The sequence below is a fragment of the Hippopotamus amphibius genome, chromosome 4 (genome assembly GCF_030028045.1).
Source record: "Hippopotamus amphibius kiboko isolate mHipAmp2 chromosome 4, mHipAmp2.hap2, whole genome shotgun sequence".
Taxonomy (NCBI): domain Eukaryota; kingdom Metazoa; phylum Chordata; class Mammalia; order Artiodactyla; family Hippopotamidae; genus Hippopotamus; species Hippopotamus amphibius.
The window spans coordinates 64912257-64929724 of record NC_080189.1 but is presented as its reverse complement, the minus strand read 5'-3'; the positions used below and the strand labels follow the sequence as shown (position 1 = coordinate 64929724).

The 17468-nt window shown below is 33.5% G+C and overlaps 1 protein-coding gene across 10 annotated transcripts in view; it reads right to left on the bottom strand.

The window, feature by feature from the left end:
• Positions 1–17468, bottom strand: part of PHF14 (PHD finger protein 14) — a 188049-nt gene that overhangs the window by 153456 nt on the left and 17125 nt on the right. For all 10 annotated transcript variants that reach the window (XR_009053116.1, XR_009053118.1, XR_009053119.1 and 7 more), the window contains exons 5-6: positions 8098–8257; positions 3142–3253 (exon numbers count right to left, since the gene is read on the bottom strand). Coding sequence is in view for 4 of the 10 variants with exons in the window: in XM_057730901.1 (XP_057586884.1) it covers positions 3142–3253; positions 8098–8257 (272 nt within the window). In the remaining 6 variants the exon portion in view is untranslated. The remainder of the gene's footprint in view (positions 1–3141; positions 3254–8097; positions 8258–17468) is intronic.

The window sequence follows — 17468 nt, the reverse complement described above, 5'->3', positions numbered from 1 at the left end:
CAAGCATTTCTATGAAAAAAAGTAATTCTCTATATAGTTCTAAAAGACCAAAATTCCACTGATATAATAATGATGATAATAATTATTAATATTACTTGAGGGCTAACCATGTGCTAGGCACTATTCTAAGCACTTTACAAATATTAACATATGTAATCATCTGATACTCTGTTCCACAATAACATGTGGAAGAGGTACTATAATTATTCCCTTACACATGAGAAAACTTTACACGTGAGAAAATGGAGGTAAGGAGAGTTTTCAAACCAGGATAATCTTACTTTAAAGTCCACGCTCTTAACCATGAAGCTACCCTGATTTGAACATTATTTACTACTTGGAAAAATTTAAGAAAATAAGAAGACAGAGAAAATTCACCAAAAGATCTAGGCATTGCAACCAAAGAAAGAATGAATTCCTAAAATATATTTAAGAGAATTAAAAGTAATCTTAAGTAAACAATTTTGTGAAATTGGTAGTAATACACAATATAGCCAATTATTTACATTCTTTCTGTAAACAAAGGGAAAACTGCAAAACTAAAGGCATAAACTGTTGAAATTACCCCAAATGCCACTGCCCCAATTTATTTTTTTATGCTTTTAACTAAACCACAGAGAGAAAAAAAAACAAACAGCACCCAGTCTCAAAATACATACTACTCTGGTAATACGAACCTTCCCATAAAAACCTGCTAAATTGTGAAAGAGTGCCAGTAGACAATTAAGGAAGAACTGCTTAGTAAGTGTATTCTACGTAAATTAAATATGAGGGAAACATTTAAAAAAATAAAATAAAAAAGTTACAACAGACACTTAAAAACATTTTAATACTATAACATTTAGTGAGTACCTACTTGGTACACAGCACCAAATTGATGTATCAGCAACGAATAAAAACATCAAGAATAGGACTCTGGGTATAGATGTGAAAACATTGCCAACACCTGACACTCCACTGTCTAGTTAAGGGTCTTTTTCCACCAACAATAGTATATGCATGGTATAAAATATCAGCAAATAATAATCTGAACACGAAACAAAAAAATTGTGAAAGAGATAGAAGGAGAGAGAGATATGGAGAAATTAAACTATTTAAAGGATGTCAATACTATGAACAGAATCAAATTGTTTAGGATAGGAATTCCTCGGTGGCGCAGTGGTAAAGAATCCACCTGCCAATGCACGGGACATGGGTTCGAGCCCTGCTCTGGGAAGATTCCACATGCCACGGAGCAACTAAGCCCTTGCGCCACAACTACGAGCTTGTGCTCTAGAGCCCGTGAGTCACAACTACTGAGCCCATGTGCTGCAACTATGGAAGCCCACGCGCCTAGGGCCCGTGCTCCAAAACAAGAGAAGCCACTACAATGAGGAGCCTGTGCACCACAATGAAGAGTAGCCCCCACTCTCAGCAACTAGAGAAAGCCCGTGTGCAGCAACGAAGACCCAGCACAGCCAATAAATAAATTTAATTAATTAATTAATTTTAAAAAATTGTTTAGGATAGTTCCCTGAGTAATTAATGTAATATGATGAAATTGGGCAAGGGAACACAAAGAAAAAATTTCTGACAACGAAGTCTTAAAAGACTATAGAACAATCTGACAAAGAAAACAGAATCTTCATCAATTGCTTGAATCATTTAAAATGCTAGGAAACTAAGCAACTGAGAATACAGGGGAGAAAGTAATCAGGATTAGGAAAAGGATGGACAATGTGATCTAGAGAGCTGTCCCAGGTATAATTCACAGCACTGGGCTTGACTTTGCAGATGAGCTACAAAGAGTATGTAATTTTTTGACTCCATTTCCCAGTAATACTTCAAAACAAAAGTGATAATTAAAAAAATCAGCAGATAATTATACATTTATTGACTCTCCTTTTCACTCCAAAGATCACTGCTGGACTCAGTTACATGAAATAATATCTGGTTACTGTTTTTTAATTGCTTTTAGATTCATATTTATGGTAATAACATGAGCTTATTAAAAATGATGGAAGCTACTCCCTCTAGGTTCTGTGCCCGTGAATTAGGAAACTGCTATTAAAAAGTAGTAACCTTCATTTCCAACAGTGGTGGACTAGGTAATTTGCATTACTCCTACTCAACTAGAAAACGTAGACAAATTATTATTTTGTTAATTATAGTTAAAGGCATTTAAGAAAGGTAACAAGACAGTGTACAATTACCTGAGCACCAGGAAAGTTAAGTTCAATACTAGGGCCTGGAAGCTTTATCTAATTCTGGACAGGGAAGTGGCAATTACCCAAACTAAAGCACAAGATTATTGGAGAGCAGAGGGTGACAGATGGGGTAGTGGTTAGAGCCTAAGAAGGATATTCTGGATATAACAGCAAAAACTGTCAAATTTTAAAATTTTCAAATCAGGATTTCTAACAATCTATGTTTCCCACCCCACCTTCAATATGTTACTAATGCTCTTCAAGAGTCTTCCTTCCCAACTGTCCAAAACACATTAATGGAAAGAGACTATATCTGTGCCTAATTAGTTCTAGTATTCTAAAGATGTTTGCAATAATTATATATTTAAGTTTAAATTCATAAGTGGGTAATCTTATCACCTATAATTCTAAAACTCAGCCATATTTAAAAACCTATTTATAAACTACGGAGGCTGAGAATCATTTGCTAGGCAGGTTATGTAGTCATAAAGATAAAATCAGTCTTTGAAATTTGAGTAAAATGATGGGTGCTTCTTGTGCTCTTTTCATAATTTTAATAAATTCTACTTCAAAAGTAAAGTCAGAAATTAAGTTTGTATTTGATCCAACTGGTTAAAAAATAAGGATCTGGTCTGAGAATTCATTATACACTAAGGATCCTGGTGTGCTAAATACCAGGAAAACAGCAGTGGCACCTACTACCATTTTACCCTACAGGTTATACTAAATTACAAATACACGGAAGAATGTATATATTATTGGCTCTCTGGGAAAATTACTATCAATAATAAATGATTTACTTATTAAATAAATGATTTATTTATTGGAGAGCTGCCTTCCAATAGCATAATTAATAATAAGCATTTCTGTAGTCAACAATGACATTAGTAAAAAAGTCATGTAAACTAACAAGTAAAAACTTTCTCTTAGACAATCAAAAACACTTTTGTCTCACCTTGGCGCCGTATTTGGAATAGTTCATTTCTGTTAGTGTTACTGGTCGTAATTTGTCAATATCTCCAAAGGCTACACCAGGAACATACAGGGCACAAACAATATGAACCCATCTATAAGGAGAAAAGATATGATTTTGCTATCAAACCTTCTGATAAAATGCCCACCAGGAAAACAAATGTAAAATATGTGCCATCTCATATAACTACTGCAAGAATTTTATGATCAGATCTCAGAATCTCAGACACACAACTAAAGAATATGGAACACCTATTACACAATGATAATCATTTACAGAAACAGGGACTGCAATAAGCTCTACTTTTCCAACAGCACAGCCAAAGCCGAGAGTTAACTATAATTGCTTTTCACTTAAAATTCACCACACTTTGTACTTATCTGTTATTCTTAAATATTTGCACAAAACCACTATTTAAATGAAACAAAACATCATTTTCATAGCATGGAAAGGTATTCACATTCATTATTTTAAGCACTCTGAGAATTAAGGATTCTAATTTAAAAGCTGTGAAGTTCCTCTGCATTAATCACATAAAATTGCTCCCTCTGGTTACTTTTTTCTAAAAGCTACTGGGTAATCCTTAAGGACATATTTTAAAACAATTTTTGGTGTGCATCTTAACTTTTTTTCTTCCTAGGCTGGAAATGATTGCTAGAAGAGTGTACATTAACAGTTGTAATAATACAAGAAAGTCTCATTGTTCACCATACAACCTATTATGTACTAAAACGTCTGTGCCCCACATACAACTATTTTTTGGAGTCTGGATGGTGCTACAACATTAAACAAAGAATGTTCACAGTTTCAGCATACTAAACAGAAAAAATAAATAGGAGTTGATTCTAATTCCATTTTTTAAAAATTGCTCTGAACATTTTAAAAATATATTAGGCATCCTTTCTGTTTGCTTACAATCAAACAAAATACAGGATCACTAGATATTGAAATGTAAACAGATGTCTATCACTTCTGCAAGAAAGAGGGTACAAATGAGATGGCAAATATCTCTTAACCTTGTGAAAATATTAACAACAAATTTTGCTTTATCACAGCTTGAGAGGCTATGATTGCTACATGATTCTGTTTTGTGATGCAGTATGAGTTTTAAAGAAATAAGACTAAGAATCATTTTATAGAGGTACTGGGGGAAATAGCTACAAATCTTTAAAAATTATCTTTTTTTATTGGGAAGAAAATCCAAGGTTCTGAGATTTTCTTGATAAAATGTTTTAATCCAACCTCCCAAATGCATCCTGTGGCATTCAATATAAAGATACATATCTTCAACAAGCAGCTGCTTTCTCAATTTAATTTGCACAGTTTTTTCATGCTCCACTGGTGTATTAAATGCCGCTGTACTCTGTAGGAGTTTATCTTTGATAAACCCAACAGCTGGCTGCTTGCTTCATACTGACCTTCTTAAAATGTTTTAGTACAAGTCACACAAGTACTCCAGATTTAAACTGCCATTTCAGTGTGACTGGCGCACAAGTGTACCATTTCCCCCAACCACTCATGTGAGGATGCCAACTTGAGCCTTTATTAAAATACTTATCAAACAGATGAGACAATTTTGGTCCTTTTTAATATCTGTTGTATGCAGTTTTTTGTTCATTTGTTTAGTTGCACGTACTTTAGAATCTTGTAATTAAGACAAATTGAGAAATCAAAAAAGGAATAATCTTCCTTGTTACTTTACCATCCTTTTTGCTTAGAGCTATGAAGACAGACATTGATTAGAGAAAGGAGCAGAAAACAAGCATCCCATAAAACCACCAAAAAACAAAGAATCAGAATTGTCATTGTAGCATAGAAGCTATTAACAGATTCTTTTAAATTTACATATTTTAATAAAGCAAACTAAGTAGAAAGATACTTCTCAAAAAACTCGTTTCAGAATGGGAACTACATTCATTAATCAAGTTTGATTTTGGAATGTTTTGTATTTATAGTGCCTTTATAACATATTAAAAAATTCACTTCCAGGATGTTATTTTCATTCCTTCATTTATTCATTCAGCAATTAATTACTAAGTGTCTACTAGGAACAGAGCACCATGCAGGCAGTTTGGAAGTTACAATGATGTATGTGAAATGCTTGCAGCATAGGGTGTGGTATGCTATTATATTAAGCTATGTCTAATACTTCCTATAATCAGGTTTATAATACTACTAAGATAGGATAAAATACTTTCCCTAAGAAAAAAAATAAAAATTTAATAAGAATGTACTGATGGTCTTCTCACATTAAATCACATCATTTTCTATTGCAGAATTTGTGGCTCCCATCAGAAACAGAGGGGGAAAAGTCTAATTAAATTATGTAATAGAAGTCAATTTCAAAACCTTTTTCATTCTTTCCATACACTGTTCTTTCTTTTCATCCGTTTTCCATTTTAAGCTAAAATACTAAATAGCTTGTCAAATCTTCTTGGCTTTTTTTTTGCCTTGATTCAAGCTAGTATTACAGCCTTCAAACTGTATCAACCCCTGTAATTTTCGCAGCAGCCTACAGCTGAGCGTGGACATCAATACAAATAAGATGTTCAAATAGTATAAAAAAATTTGCCAGGCTGCATCACCAAGGGAGGTGACTACATATATGTTAAGATTCACAGGAATCAATACATATATATCTCAGTAAAACTAAATGGTTAAAGAGGCCTCCCTTTTCTTCATTCAGAAAAAACTTTACAAGTTATTTTGTGGACTATGTATCAGTATGTATTATGTATCAGTGTGATAAGAGAGCTGCTTTAGAGTAGTTTTTCAACAGAAACTTCAAATTATTGACAAGAAAAATGGTAAAATAAATGCTCTTCCCTAAAAGGAAGCTCTGTTTTCCAAAGCTACCATACTTATTCACAACAATTTATCACCATAAATTTCAACTCTCAAGACTAAAGAGTTACTAAGAAAGAATTTATGCAATTGGTATTCTATGATTACCTTAAGTAAAGAGAATAACACTGGTAATAAAAAGCACTAGTAGTAACAGCAGCAGCAGAACTAAGGAGATATTACACACTTATTATGCTCCAGAAACTACACTGTTTACAGAAACCATCTCATTTAATCCTCTCAAAAGTGCTAGGAAACTGGGGCATAAAGTGGTTAAACCACTTGCCTAAAATTACAGTTAGTAAGAAAAGACCAGAATCCAAATATAGGCAGTCCAACTTGAAAGCACACACTTTTAATGTTGTATTAAATTCCCCAATTCCAGGCCAAAGTCACTCCAAACATAAAATAATGCCCATGTCCATGATACACACCACAGACTCAAGTCAATACATCAAATAATGTTATATGTTTTATTTTAGGCTGAGCAATGAGGTAACATTTTTAGTCATTTTTCCTAGACATCAACACACAGGGTTCCCCAAGATTTCAAGGTACACTCTATGCTATCCCAACAATCTTATATGGCAATACTTCTCAAGGGCCTGTCCACCAATTAAGGTAAAAATGAGAAAAATAAGAAAAATATTTTTTACTTTACTAAAATAAAATATATTCAATTTAAAAGACTATTCTTTATTTTTGTATAAAATGTATCATATCCTTTTCAGAATGTTAAAATATGAAAAACAATGGTGATAATTTGTATAGGTTACTTTGTTGTTCTAGTTAAAATATTAAATGTTTAATAAAAATACTGCAATATACATAGATAGCAAAATAAAAAACTGAGCACCCCCTTTTACATGGGGGAGGAGGGTAAGTAGTGTTCCATAAAATATAAAAGGCTAGGAACTACTCTTGCATATCAGTCACCCATCCCCAGTTGGTAGTTTCCAGGGAAAAAACATGAAAGATGCCAACACTATGATGGTGACAACTGCTCAAATGTGGTAATAAAGATGCGTGTGGACAGAGTGAAAAGAACACAGGTCTTTGTGCCAGTTATCAATTTACTGCCTCTCAGCTCAAATCCACCCTTCAATATCTGCTTTGTAGTAACAGACAGAGTCCCTTCAGCATTTCTCCTTTATGGTAAGCATGATACTAAGTGTCTCAGCAGAGAGTGGTAGAAGGCACTGTAAGAGGAAGGGGCCTCTCTGCAGAGTGGGAAGAGGACATCTGCAGTGCTCTGCCCCACCACATGCATCATCCCTCAGTGACCTTGCAGGCCCAGGCTGGAGATCACCTTTCTGTGGCCCTCTCAACACAAACACCACACACTCCAGGCTTCAAACCACTGCCCAGCCACCCACTTGCCAAGAACTGCAGACCACTTACTGGCCCAGGTAAACCAGCCAACATCTCTGCCATCCAGGAGGCTAGAACTATGCTTTCTCTAAAAAGGCCTGAACCCCAGCCTTGGGCAAGGTGTCTTCCTTCCAAGTCTGTCATTCCCTGGATACTCTCCCTCATCCCTACAGTATTACTCTTTAGAGTTCTTTTATATCTTATGGTTACTGTTTATCACAGCTTAGTAATTCCTTAAATTCTTTAAATTTAAATTCTTTAAATTCTTAGTAATTCTTTAAAGAATTCTTAGTAATGCTTTAAATGTTTAAATTCTTAATCCCCTTTTAAAATCACCGTATGGGTTCTGTTTCCTGATATACTCTTGGAAGTCAAACAGATCTGAGTTCAAATTTAACTACGGACTTGTTCAAATTAAAACAATGTAATGATCTGAGCCTCAAGTACTACCTATAAAATAGGAAACTTTACCATCTCTCTTATCATATGGTCATTACAAGATTTAATGGGATTATGGGTTATAAAGGCAAATGCAGATACTCAATAAATGATCACTTCTCTTCCTTGCCCTGATCTGTAGCCTCCTGTCCACTTACACTATGTCAAAAAGACACAAAGACGCAATCAAATGACAGTAACTCAGAAAATCATAAACAGAATAACAGTCAGAAGCATATGCATTATAAAGCAGGCATATTAACCCAACAGAATTATGACATCAACCTTCCAGCATCTGTCTCCTTGAAAATTCCATCCTGATTGGGACATAGTTCACAGCTAGGGGAAACACCACATTTACAGGCATCACAAAACCAAGGTTCAGTGGAGTTTTCAGAAGCTGAACTCATAATAGAGTCACTCTCTCCATCAACTCCATAACAACCTAAAGAAAAAAAAGTATGATTAGAGTTTATTTTTTAAATTCACATTTATAAAGTTACAAAAGAAAAAGGGAAAGGAAAAAGAGAAAAATTAATGGTTTATAAGAATCATATTAAAGTCAAAACAAAGTGAAATCATTTTATAAAAATATTTTTTCACCTACCACAGTATATGCAATGAAATAAGTGACTCTTTAAGATAGTTTTAAACCTACTGAAAGCATTACAGAAGGGAGAAATTTTATGGTTCTTTAAAAAAATTTTTAATTAAAAAAATACATAAAAATATGAGTTTTCATTTAAAAGAAATCAGTATTGACTCTAGGAACTATTAATTAGTAAACAGTTTTGAGCTCCCTTTGTACTGAACACTTATATATTTTAAAAGACCATGATCATGCAAAACATACAAACAAAAAGCCGCTGATCTAATTTTGGAGGTGGCAGATTAAAACAAAAATTCATATAACCATAAACGCAAAGTAAGTATTAGTAAAAGGAAAATAATACAGAAACAAGCACACACATAAATTAAGGCTACAGAACAATTTGAATTGTTCAGACTAGACTTAGACAAGTGAGTTTCTTCTATCTTCTGTAAAAATGTATCTACAACCGAAATGAAGCCTCTTTTCATTCACTCACTGATAACTCGATATTCTGAGGGTTAAATTATTTAAGCAGCTAATGTCATTAAAATTTTTTTTTAAATAGCCTGATGAACATACCAAACAAAGAAGATAATGTAGCACAGTTCTTTACATTCGACTATTATTGATGGCTTATAATAAGGAGTACTTCCCTGATGACTACAATAGTCATCACTCCTAAATAGTTTTCTTTTACTTTAATGCTGGATACAACACAAACTTCATATTATCTAACTTTTTTCTAAAAAGAAAGACACTGCCCCCATGACAAAACATACTTAAGAGAAATAATTTAATTCTAGTTTCAATGTATGCCCATCATCTTTCGGCTTGGGCATTTCTCTGATCTCCTAAAACACATTTATTACCTCTCAAGAAGGTCACTTCTACAGACAACTTATTATCAAGCATCCCAGGATACTTCTGACCAGGTTTATTCTAAGAGGGTAGTCTTAGTGCCAAATTCTAAAGGGCACTAAGTACTCAAAGTACCCTCCAATAAACTGAAGCCATTAAAAAAAAAACCACTACAAGAAACATATATCAGTAACAAGCATCTCTCAAAAGGCTTCCCCATGTAGGTAAGTTTATATGCATCCAATGTAAGATTGTGTGATTATTGGAACTGGTTATGCACTACACAGACAACGTGAGCCTGTTGAAAAGTGTCTTCTCATAACCACCAAAGACATGCCTTTTAAAACAATTAAGTAAAAAACACTGAATCAAACAAATCACCCAGAAAGAAAAAGAACCATACACACTAATAAATAATCTTAAAGTACCAACATTAATTTACTAGATGTCGTTAATAGGTCAACAGTCACGAGTATTTTATTCACACAGTAGTACCACTCCATATAGATTATAATTAAAATATCCTACTAGGCAGAAAACTAAAAAGGTGTTTGCAACTATGACTTACATAAGCTGCCTCAAGCAAATCCCTTAATTACTGTCAACGTTATGTTATTCAAAGGCTTTATAATAGTGACTCTTAACATACTTTGAAAGTCATACGATACAACGTGAAAGAAAAGATTTTAAAGGAGCTAAACTATCATGTACAAGATAAAAAAAGGAATCACATATTAATTTCTGTAATGTCATTAAATTGTGCTTGGTAGTAATTATCATCTTCATCACTTATGTTTAGATACTTTTTTTAATGATAAATTATAAAATGAAAAAAATACAATTTTCTTCTTGGGAGTAGTTATTACTGATTATCACCAACAGAAGAACATTTTTCAGTAAAGGTGACAGTAAGCAAAATATTTTATTCAAAGAAAAATCATAAAAAAATAAAAATAATCAATTTGATTTCTCAAAAGGTTATGTAATACTACAAGGAAAAAATCTATTTTCTTTACAAAATAATATTCCTTTGAGGCAAATTCTTTCCTTTGGATTCCCACAAAGTCCCAAGATAATAAAACCCCCAAGTGACTATCCATTTTATCCATCTCATTCACCAATATCCAGGTAAATCACAGCAGTTCATTCTTTTAGAATAAAACAAAATTTCAACTCTAATTTTTAAAGAATATACCACATACTTGACAAACATCTGCATAATGATTCAACTACCTACAGACAACCTAAGTCATTTCTGAGGGTCTCTCCTAGGAAATTCCTACTTTGTAACCTATAAGATTGGCATCACATAAGCTCAAAGAACAACCAGCAAGTAGGTATTTCTCCTTCAGCTTCACAGCCTTTGAAAAATGATCCATACTGTGTTACCACCTTTGCAGAGTTCTTTACTTGCCACTTTTCCCATATTTCTCTGCCATACCTGTTGGCTTTACTGAGCTCTAAACCAAAGGTCTAGCACTCACATCCACTCTGATCCATTTTAATTAATGACTAAATACATTTTTAAATCTTTTTCTTTCCTCCATACAAAATAGAATTTAACCTACCATAAAACAAGGTTTATTCTCTTCTACCTATCTAATTTTGAGTAAAAGATGCAAAAAGTACACCTTCAATATTATAGAAGTCTTTTTTATATGCATAAATATACAAAATAAAAAATTTATAGATACATAAAACTTATTTCACCCATCTAAGGCATCACCCATCTAAAACTTATTTCATATAGGTTTTTCATGTTTTTAAATGGATAAACAGAAAACATGTTTCTACAGCTAATTAGTCAACCTCTGAGCTGTACATGCAACTTACACAAATCATATTTAATGAAAAATAATGTGTTTACAATTGTTTTGAGTTATACAAGAATATGTATAATCCAAATCAGTGGTAATTTTCCTCACTCAACTTGTCATGGGGGACCAAAACACCTACAGTGTTCTACTTTCTAGCTATGTAACTTTGGACAAACCACATCTCTGAGGCTGAGTTACCTCATCTGCAGTAAGTGTTTTTATCTATCCTAACTATCTCTCAATATAGAAAAGAAAAAAACAAGAACACAAAATTTGCTATTTTAAAACTTTAAACATTTTTTTCTGTACTTAACATCCTATATCTAGACCTCTGATTGCAAAACCCACTAAAATAAGATTTTAAATTGTGTAATATTGTTTTTTATGAGAAAAGAACTTATGCATGATACCTCTCACAAACATATCCTAAACTATAAAAGAGCCAACGTACCTGTTAAGATATAAAGTCCAAATGGTTATAACTTGAATATACTTTACTACCCAGTAAACACTCATAAGGATATATTTTTGCATATGCTAAGAAATAAAAATAGTCTAGGGCTAGGCTAACACAGACTGAAAAACAAATGGGGGGAAAACATCTCTTAATAGACCTTATTTAATGCATTGCTGGCAAGTGCACTACCTAATTCTCAGTCATGTACTATGACATGTAAGTGACATTTTTCTTTAGACACAGTACAATCAATACATCAGGATAACTGACATCACAGTCAGGGGTAACCTATTATTACAAGTCAGTTACAAGATCTTGTCACAAAGGTGCTTATACTAAGTGACAAGTTGCAACCCAAAAAGAAAAGAGATTTATCTACATTTAGATGAAGTATAAGTACTCTGAAAAGTAGTTAGACATTATACATTTAATAAGCACATTTGGAAAACTACCTTTCAGCAAAATCTGAACTTAAAAAACTATCTAAATTATAATTACTTAAGCATATCTTTTTAAAAAGGGAAAAAGAAAAAGATAAAGGAAATACACAAAAGCACTAACTGGTTGTCTGGATATTAGGACTATTAGAAATCATTTATCTTCTCTCTATTCTACAGTTCTCACATTTTATTTACTATTCATGCAATATATTATGATGGACAATTAGTTTTCTCTAAAATAAAACATTTAAGAAGTTCATGTTTAACCATGAAATGTTTAAGGAAAAGCTGCATGGTTTTGCTACAATATGGAAGTCTGTCACTTAGGCACCAGATTAAAAAGCAAAACCAAAACCACAAAAACTAGCAATACTAGCTTCCTGTTATGCCTTAGAAAATTTCCCTTCCTCTGAATTCATTAATTTTAGACAAAAATTCATTTTGGAACTTTAAAAGTAGCAGAGAAAGATCTACATATGTGACTGTATAAAAAATTAACATTCTAAACAGTGAAAAATACTACAAAGCTAAAAGGTACAGGACAAGGTGGAAAAAGTATTTGCAGGATGAAAACTAGTTGTAACACATACAGAGAAAGGATTAACATTAAAAAACAAAAAGAACTCCAAGAAGTCAATGAGAAAAAGATAATAAATGACAAGAGAAATGTACAGCAAGTAACAGGAAAAAAAAGAAAATGGCCACAGATACCAAACTTCAATATGAATAAGGTGAACATGTATTTTAATTAAGAGAAAGCTGCCAAAAGATTTTTTTAAATTACTAATATACAGTGTTGCAGAGCTGTCAAGTAGTTTGTACACTGTTGCTATGAATACAAATAAATACAGTCTTTTTGAAGCGCAATCTGGCAAAGCTTGTTAAAAGTTTAAATGTACTTACCTTTTGATTCATTCTAGGAATCTATCCTACAGAAATTACTACATGAATATATATGACATATTTGTAAGCACTATACATAAGTGAAAAACTAGAAACAAAAATGGTTGAACCATCCTATAGCTAACTACATACCATTAAAAAAATAATAACATATCCCATATGTACTCATACAAAAAGAATCTCAAGATTAAGACATGAGTGAAATAAAGTGAGTTATATGGGGAGGAATTCCATGAGATTTATCTTATTTACCTATTTATTGCAGGGTGGGGACTGCGGAAACATGCATATGCACACGTGCACACACGTGTAAGAGCCTGACAGAGTTCTCACTGGTCAAATCTGGACAAGTTAAGCATCAGAAAGAGTAATCAGGTTATAGATAACAATGTATGAGACCACAGTAATACTGAAAAGGAAAAAAGGGGAGTTCTTTACAAAACAAATGCTGCATAGTAAACGTACAAGGAATGATAGAATTAGAAAATGCCCATCCTGCAGCCACGTGTATAATAATTGACTCTGGCAAGGATGCTAAAACCACTAAGTATAAAGCTGTTAGGGAATAGGATGTTATAAAGTCTCAAGGTCATTACCCCACAGGTATTCATTACTTATAAAGAGTAAAATATAGTTCTAAAATGGAGAGGTTTGGATGACGCCACCTTAACATATCACCAACAATGCAACAAACTGGTATTTCATGTCTTTTAATGTGATGTAATGGTAAGTAAACATCATGGTACTCTTACCAAAAAAAAAAAAAGTTTAAATCTAATCATGATAAAATGAGACAAATCCAGATTGAGGGATACTCTACAAGACATTCTAAAAACTGGCTTAGATTCTTTAACACATCAACATCATAAATGACACAAAAAGACAGAAAATTTGTTTTAGACTAAAGGAGACTATATGTGAATATATCCTGGATGATAGCGGGAAGGGGAAGTGGAGGACTGAACCATAGTGATAATAGAGGCATAGAAGGTACAAGAGGAGTTTGCATATTACTGAGCACTAGTTTTTTTTTTTTTTTAAATATATTTCTGTATGTGTATGCACATGAGATGTTAGCTCCCACATGACTATGTGAGCTGTTTGCTGTAGGGACTACTACAAAGACTCACAATGAGGAAGGTGCGAGGCTGCCTTGCTGGCAAGCTGTGCTTTTTCTCCTCTATCCTTCTGACTATGCTGGTGCTAAATGTAGCCAATGGCAGTCTTGCAAATACCAAAATGTAGATACCCTGGTAAGCACTGCAGAGCCACTCCTTTATATAATCAATGGAGCTAATGGTTTCATGTACATATGAAACACTTTGGGATCTTGTCATAATACAGATTCTGATTTAGAAGGTCAGAGACCTGGCCTGTGATTCTGCTTTTCTAACAAGTTTCCAGGTGATACAGATACTACCACTTAATGCTGTGGATCCCTGGACCCACACTTTTGAGTAGCAAAGCTTTAAAAACTACTGGAATAGGTAAAAGCGACATTTTAATCTAAAAGTTAAATGAAGTCTAGAACATTTTTTAAACCTTACTTACTTCAGATGCAGCAATAGTTCAGGTATATAGTGAGAAAGACCTTAAAAACTAAAATAATTAAGTACTCATAAAAGCTCCTATTTGGATAAACAACAGAAGGATTGAAACTTTATTTCTGAGAGGCTGCTGCCTGTTTTAGAGGAGGAAGACAAAAGTTAAAAAGAAGTAAGAACATGGTCCACCTTGGAAAAAGACAAAAAATAAAAAATCTAAGTTATCTGGACCAGGTCACATGTCATTACTTATTTTTTCAACCCAGGTTCTAATTAATATGGGGTGCCAACAGTGCATAACAGTGTCAGTAAGACTTGACCCACATCAAAACAGCCCTCCTCAAACAAACAGTTATATTTGGTAAAGGAATCTTTGGCACTAGTAGTCAGATAAAAATGACCTATAGGAAATAACATTAAAAAGGATCCCAAAAACCATATTTGGAATGTTTACTGACAAATAGGGAATAATGATTTTATTAGAACACTATATTAATCATAACTTTAATTCATTACACTTATAAAAAAATACATTGATGTTTAATAACACTTTTCCCCTAAACCAAAACAGATCATTTAAAATCTCCAAAACTAGGAATCTTTCAAGATATTAGTTCTAATACTACTACTAAGAAAAGCTACTAAGAACGGGAGAGAGAATTATATAATCACAATCATACAACAGAAACTCCAAAATTAGTGAGGGAAAGGGAAAACTATACTAGAGGAAGAAAGCAGTGACAAAAAAAAAAAAAAAAAAACTCAAGATTTATTTTTTACTTTGATTTACAATTTGCTTCTTTAACTTTGAACATATCTGAAGTTCACAGAATTCACGATACTACCAAAAAGACAATTATACCATAACATAAAGATTCACCTAAAGTGGTAGAAAACTATTCAGTTTCTCTATTTATTCAGTTTTCCCTATTTCTTTTCTCCACATATTAGATTGCTCTCAAAAAGCCCACAAAGCATCCCACTCAGGAATACTAATTTCCCTTTCCTTGTCTTCCCTTCTTCCTTCTCCCATAATAAAAATAGTTCCCTGATTTGGAAGAAAAATGAGCAATCATTAGCAAATGCTCAAATACCATCAGAGCCAGTTAAATGAATAATACAAGAAAAAAAAATGCTACATGACTTTATAGACACAACTTGCTTTTGACTTAAATGAAATTACCATTCAGTTTGATAATCTTATTTGTCTGCCTTGACTCATAAAGGCTTTTTGGCTGTTTCTAAAAAAATCAAAGCTACCTTAGAAAGAAAGTAGATTTGCCATGATTAAGACTATTCATCTGAGGCACAGGTCTCATTATGAGCCTTCAATAGCTCTAGATACATCAGTAGAATCAACGGGGTGCCCTTCCAGAAATCTACATTCATTTCAACAAGAATCTATTGGGAAAGAACTCATACTAAGAAATCAAGAGGTACAAATCTAAATCAAAGACAAAGACAATGTTGGTGAGGATATAGAGAAAAGGGAACCCTATGTAGAGAAAAGGGAACCCTCATACACTGTTGGTGGGATTGTAAATTGGTACAGCCACTATGGAAAACAGTATGGACGTTCCTCAAAAAACTAGAAATAGAACTACCATATGATCCAGCAATTCCACTGCCGGGTGTATATCCAAAGAAAACAAAAACATTAATTTGAAAAGATACATGCACCCCAATGTTCATAGCAGCATTATTTACAACAGCTAAGATATGGAAGTACTCTAAGTGTACATCAACAGATGAATGGATAAAGAAGATCAGGTATACACAACAGAATATTATTCAGCCATTAAAAAGAATGAAATTCTGCCATTTGTAACAATGCGGATGGACCTAGAGAGTAAGTATTATGCTTAGGGGAATAAGTCAGCCAGAGAAGGACAAATACCTATGGTATCACTTATATGTGGAATCTAAAAAAATAAAACAGCAAATGTAGGTAACAAAAGAGGCACAGACGCAATATATAGAGAAAAAAGTGGGGAAATTAGAGAGGAGGGGCAAGATAAGGGTAGGAGATTAAGAGATACAAACTACTAAGTATAAAATTAAGTAACAAAGATACACTGTACAGCATAGGAAAATAGTCATCAGTTTGTAATAAATTTAAATGGAGTATAATCTATAAATATTGAATCATTATTTTGTACATCTGAAATTAATATATATCAACTACACTTCAATAAATAAAAATAAACAAGACAAGAGGTCAGAGGGGAGGGTTCATTCTGATTTGTACACGGTACTGGTCCCCAGGAGATTTATGGTACTCTACTCCCTAGATAGCACATCTAGGCTCACAGTTTTAAATAACGTATGCAAGCTGATGAGCCCCAAATTTATCTCGCTAGCCCCTATATTTTACCTAAACTCTAAAAATTTAAAACCAAACTTTACTCTCTACCTCAAAACCTATTCCTCTCTTGGATCACTATGGTCTCCTAAATGGTCTCCCTGATTTCCACTTCAGACCCACTTCAGTCTACTCTCGACCCAGCAGTCAGAGTGATCCTTCCAAAACATAAATCAAATCATATTAATTCTCTGCTCAAAACTCACAAGGTCTTCCCATATCCATCACAGTAAAATCTGAAATCTATGACCTAAGAGGCCTCACCTGGTTTGCCCCCATCTCTGCCTCCACCACTAGCCAGCTCACTCACTCAGTTCTAGCCACATTACCCTCCATGTCATCAAACACTACGAACACGTTCTCACTTCAACATCTTTACACCCACTACTTACTTGTTCTGGAGTGCTCTTTCCCCAAATATTCACATGGCTTGCTCACTCACATCCACTGCTCAAATATCACCTTATCAAGAGAGGTTTTCCTTATAAGCTTTTACAAATACAAACTTCCACCTACCCACTCAACCAATCCCATTCATTACATTCCCAATATTCCTTTTCCTGCTTTATTTTTCTCCATAGTCCAGACCAGTCTCTGATATACTTTTGTTTTATGTTTTCATTCCTCTCTCTCTTACTATACATTAAGCCCCATGAGGTCAGCAATGTCTATATTCTGTTTAT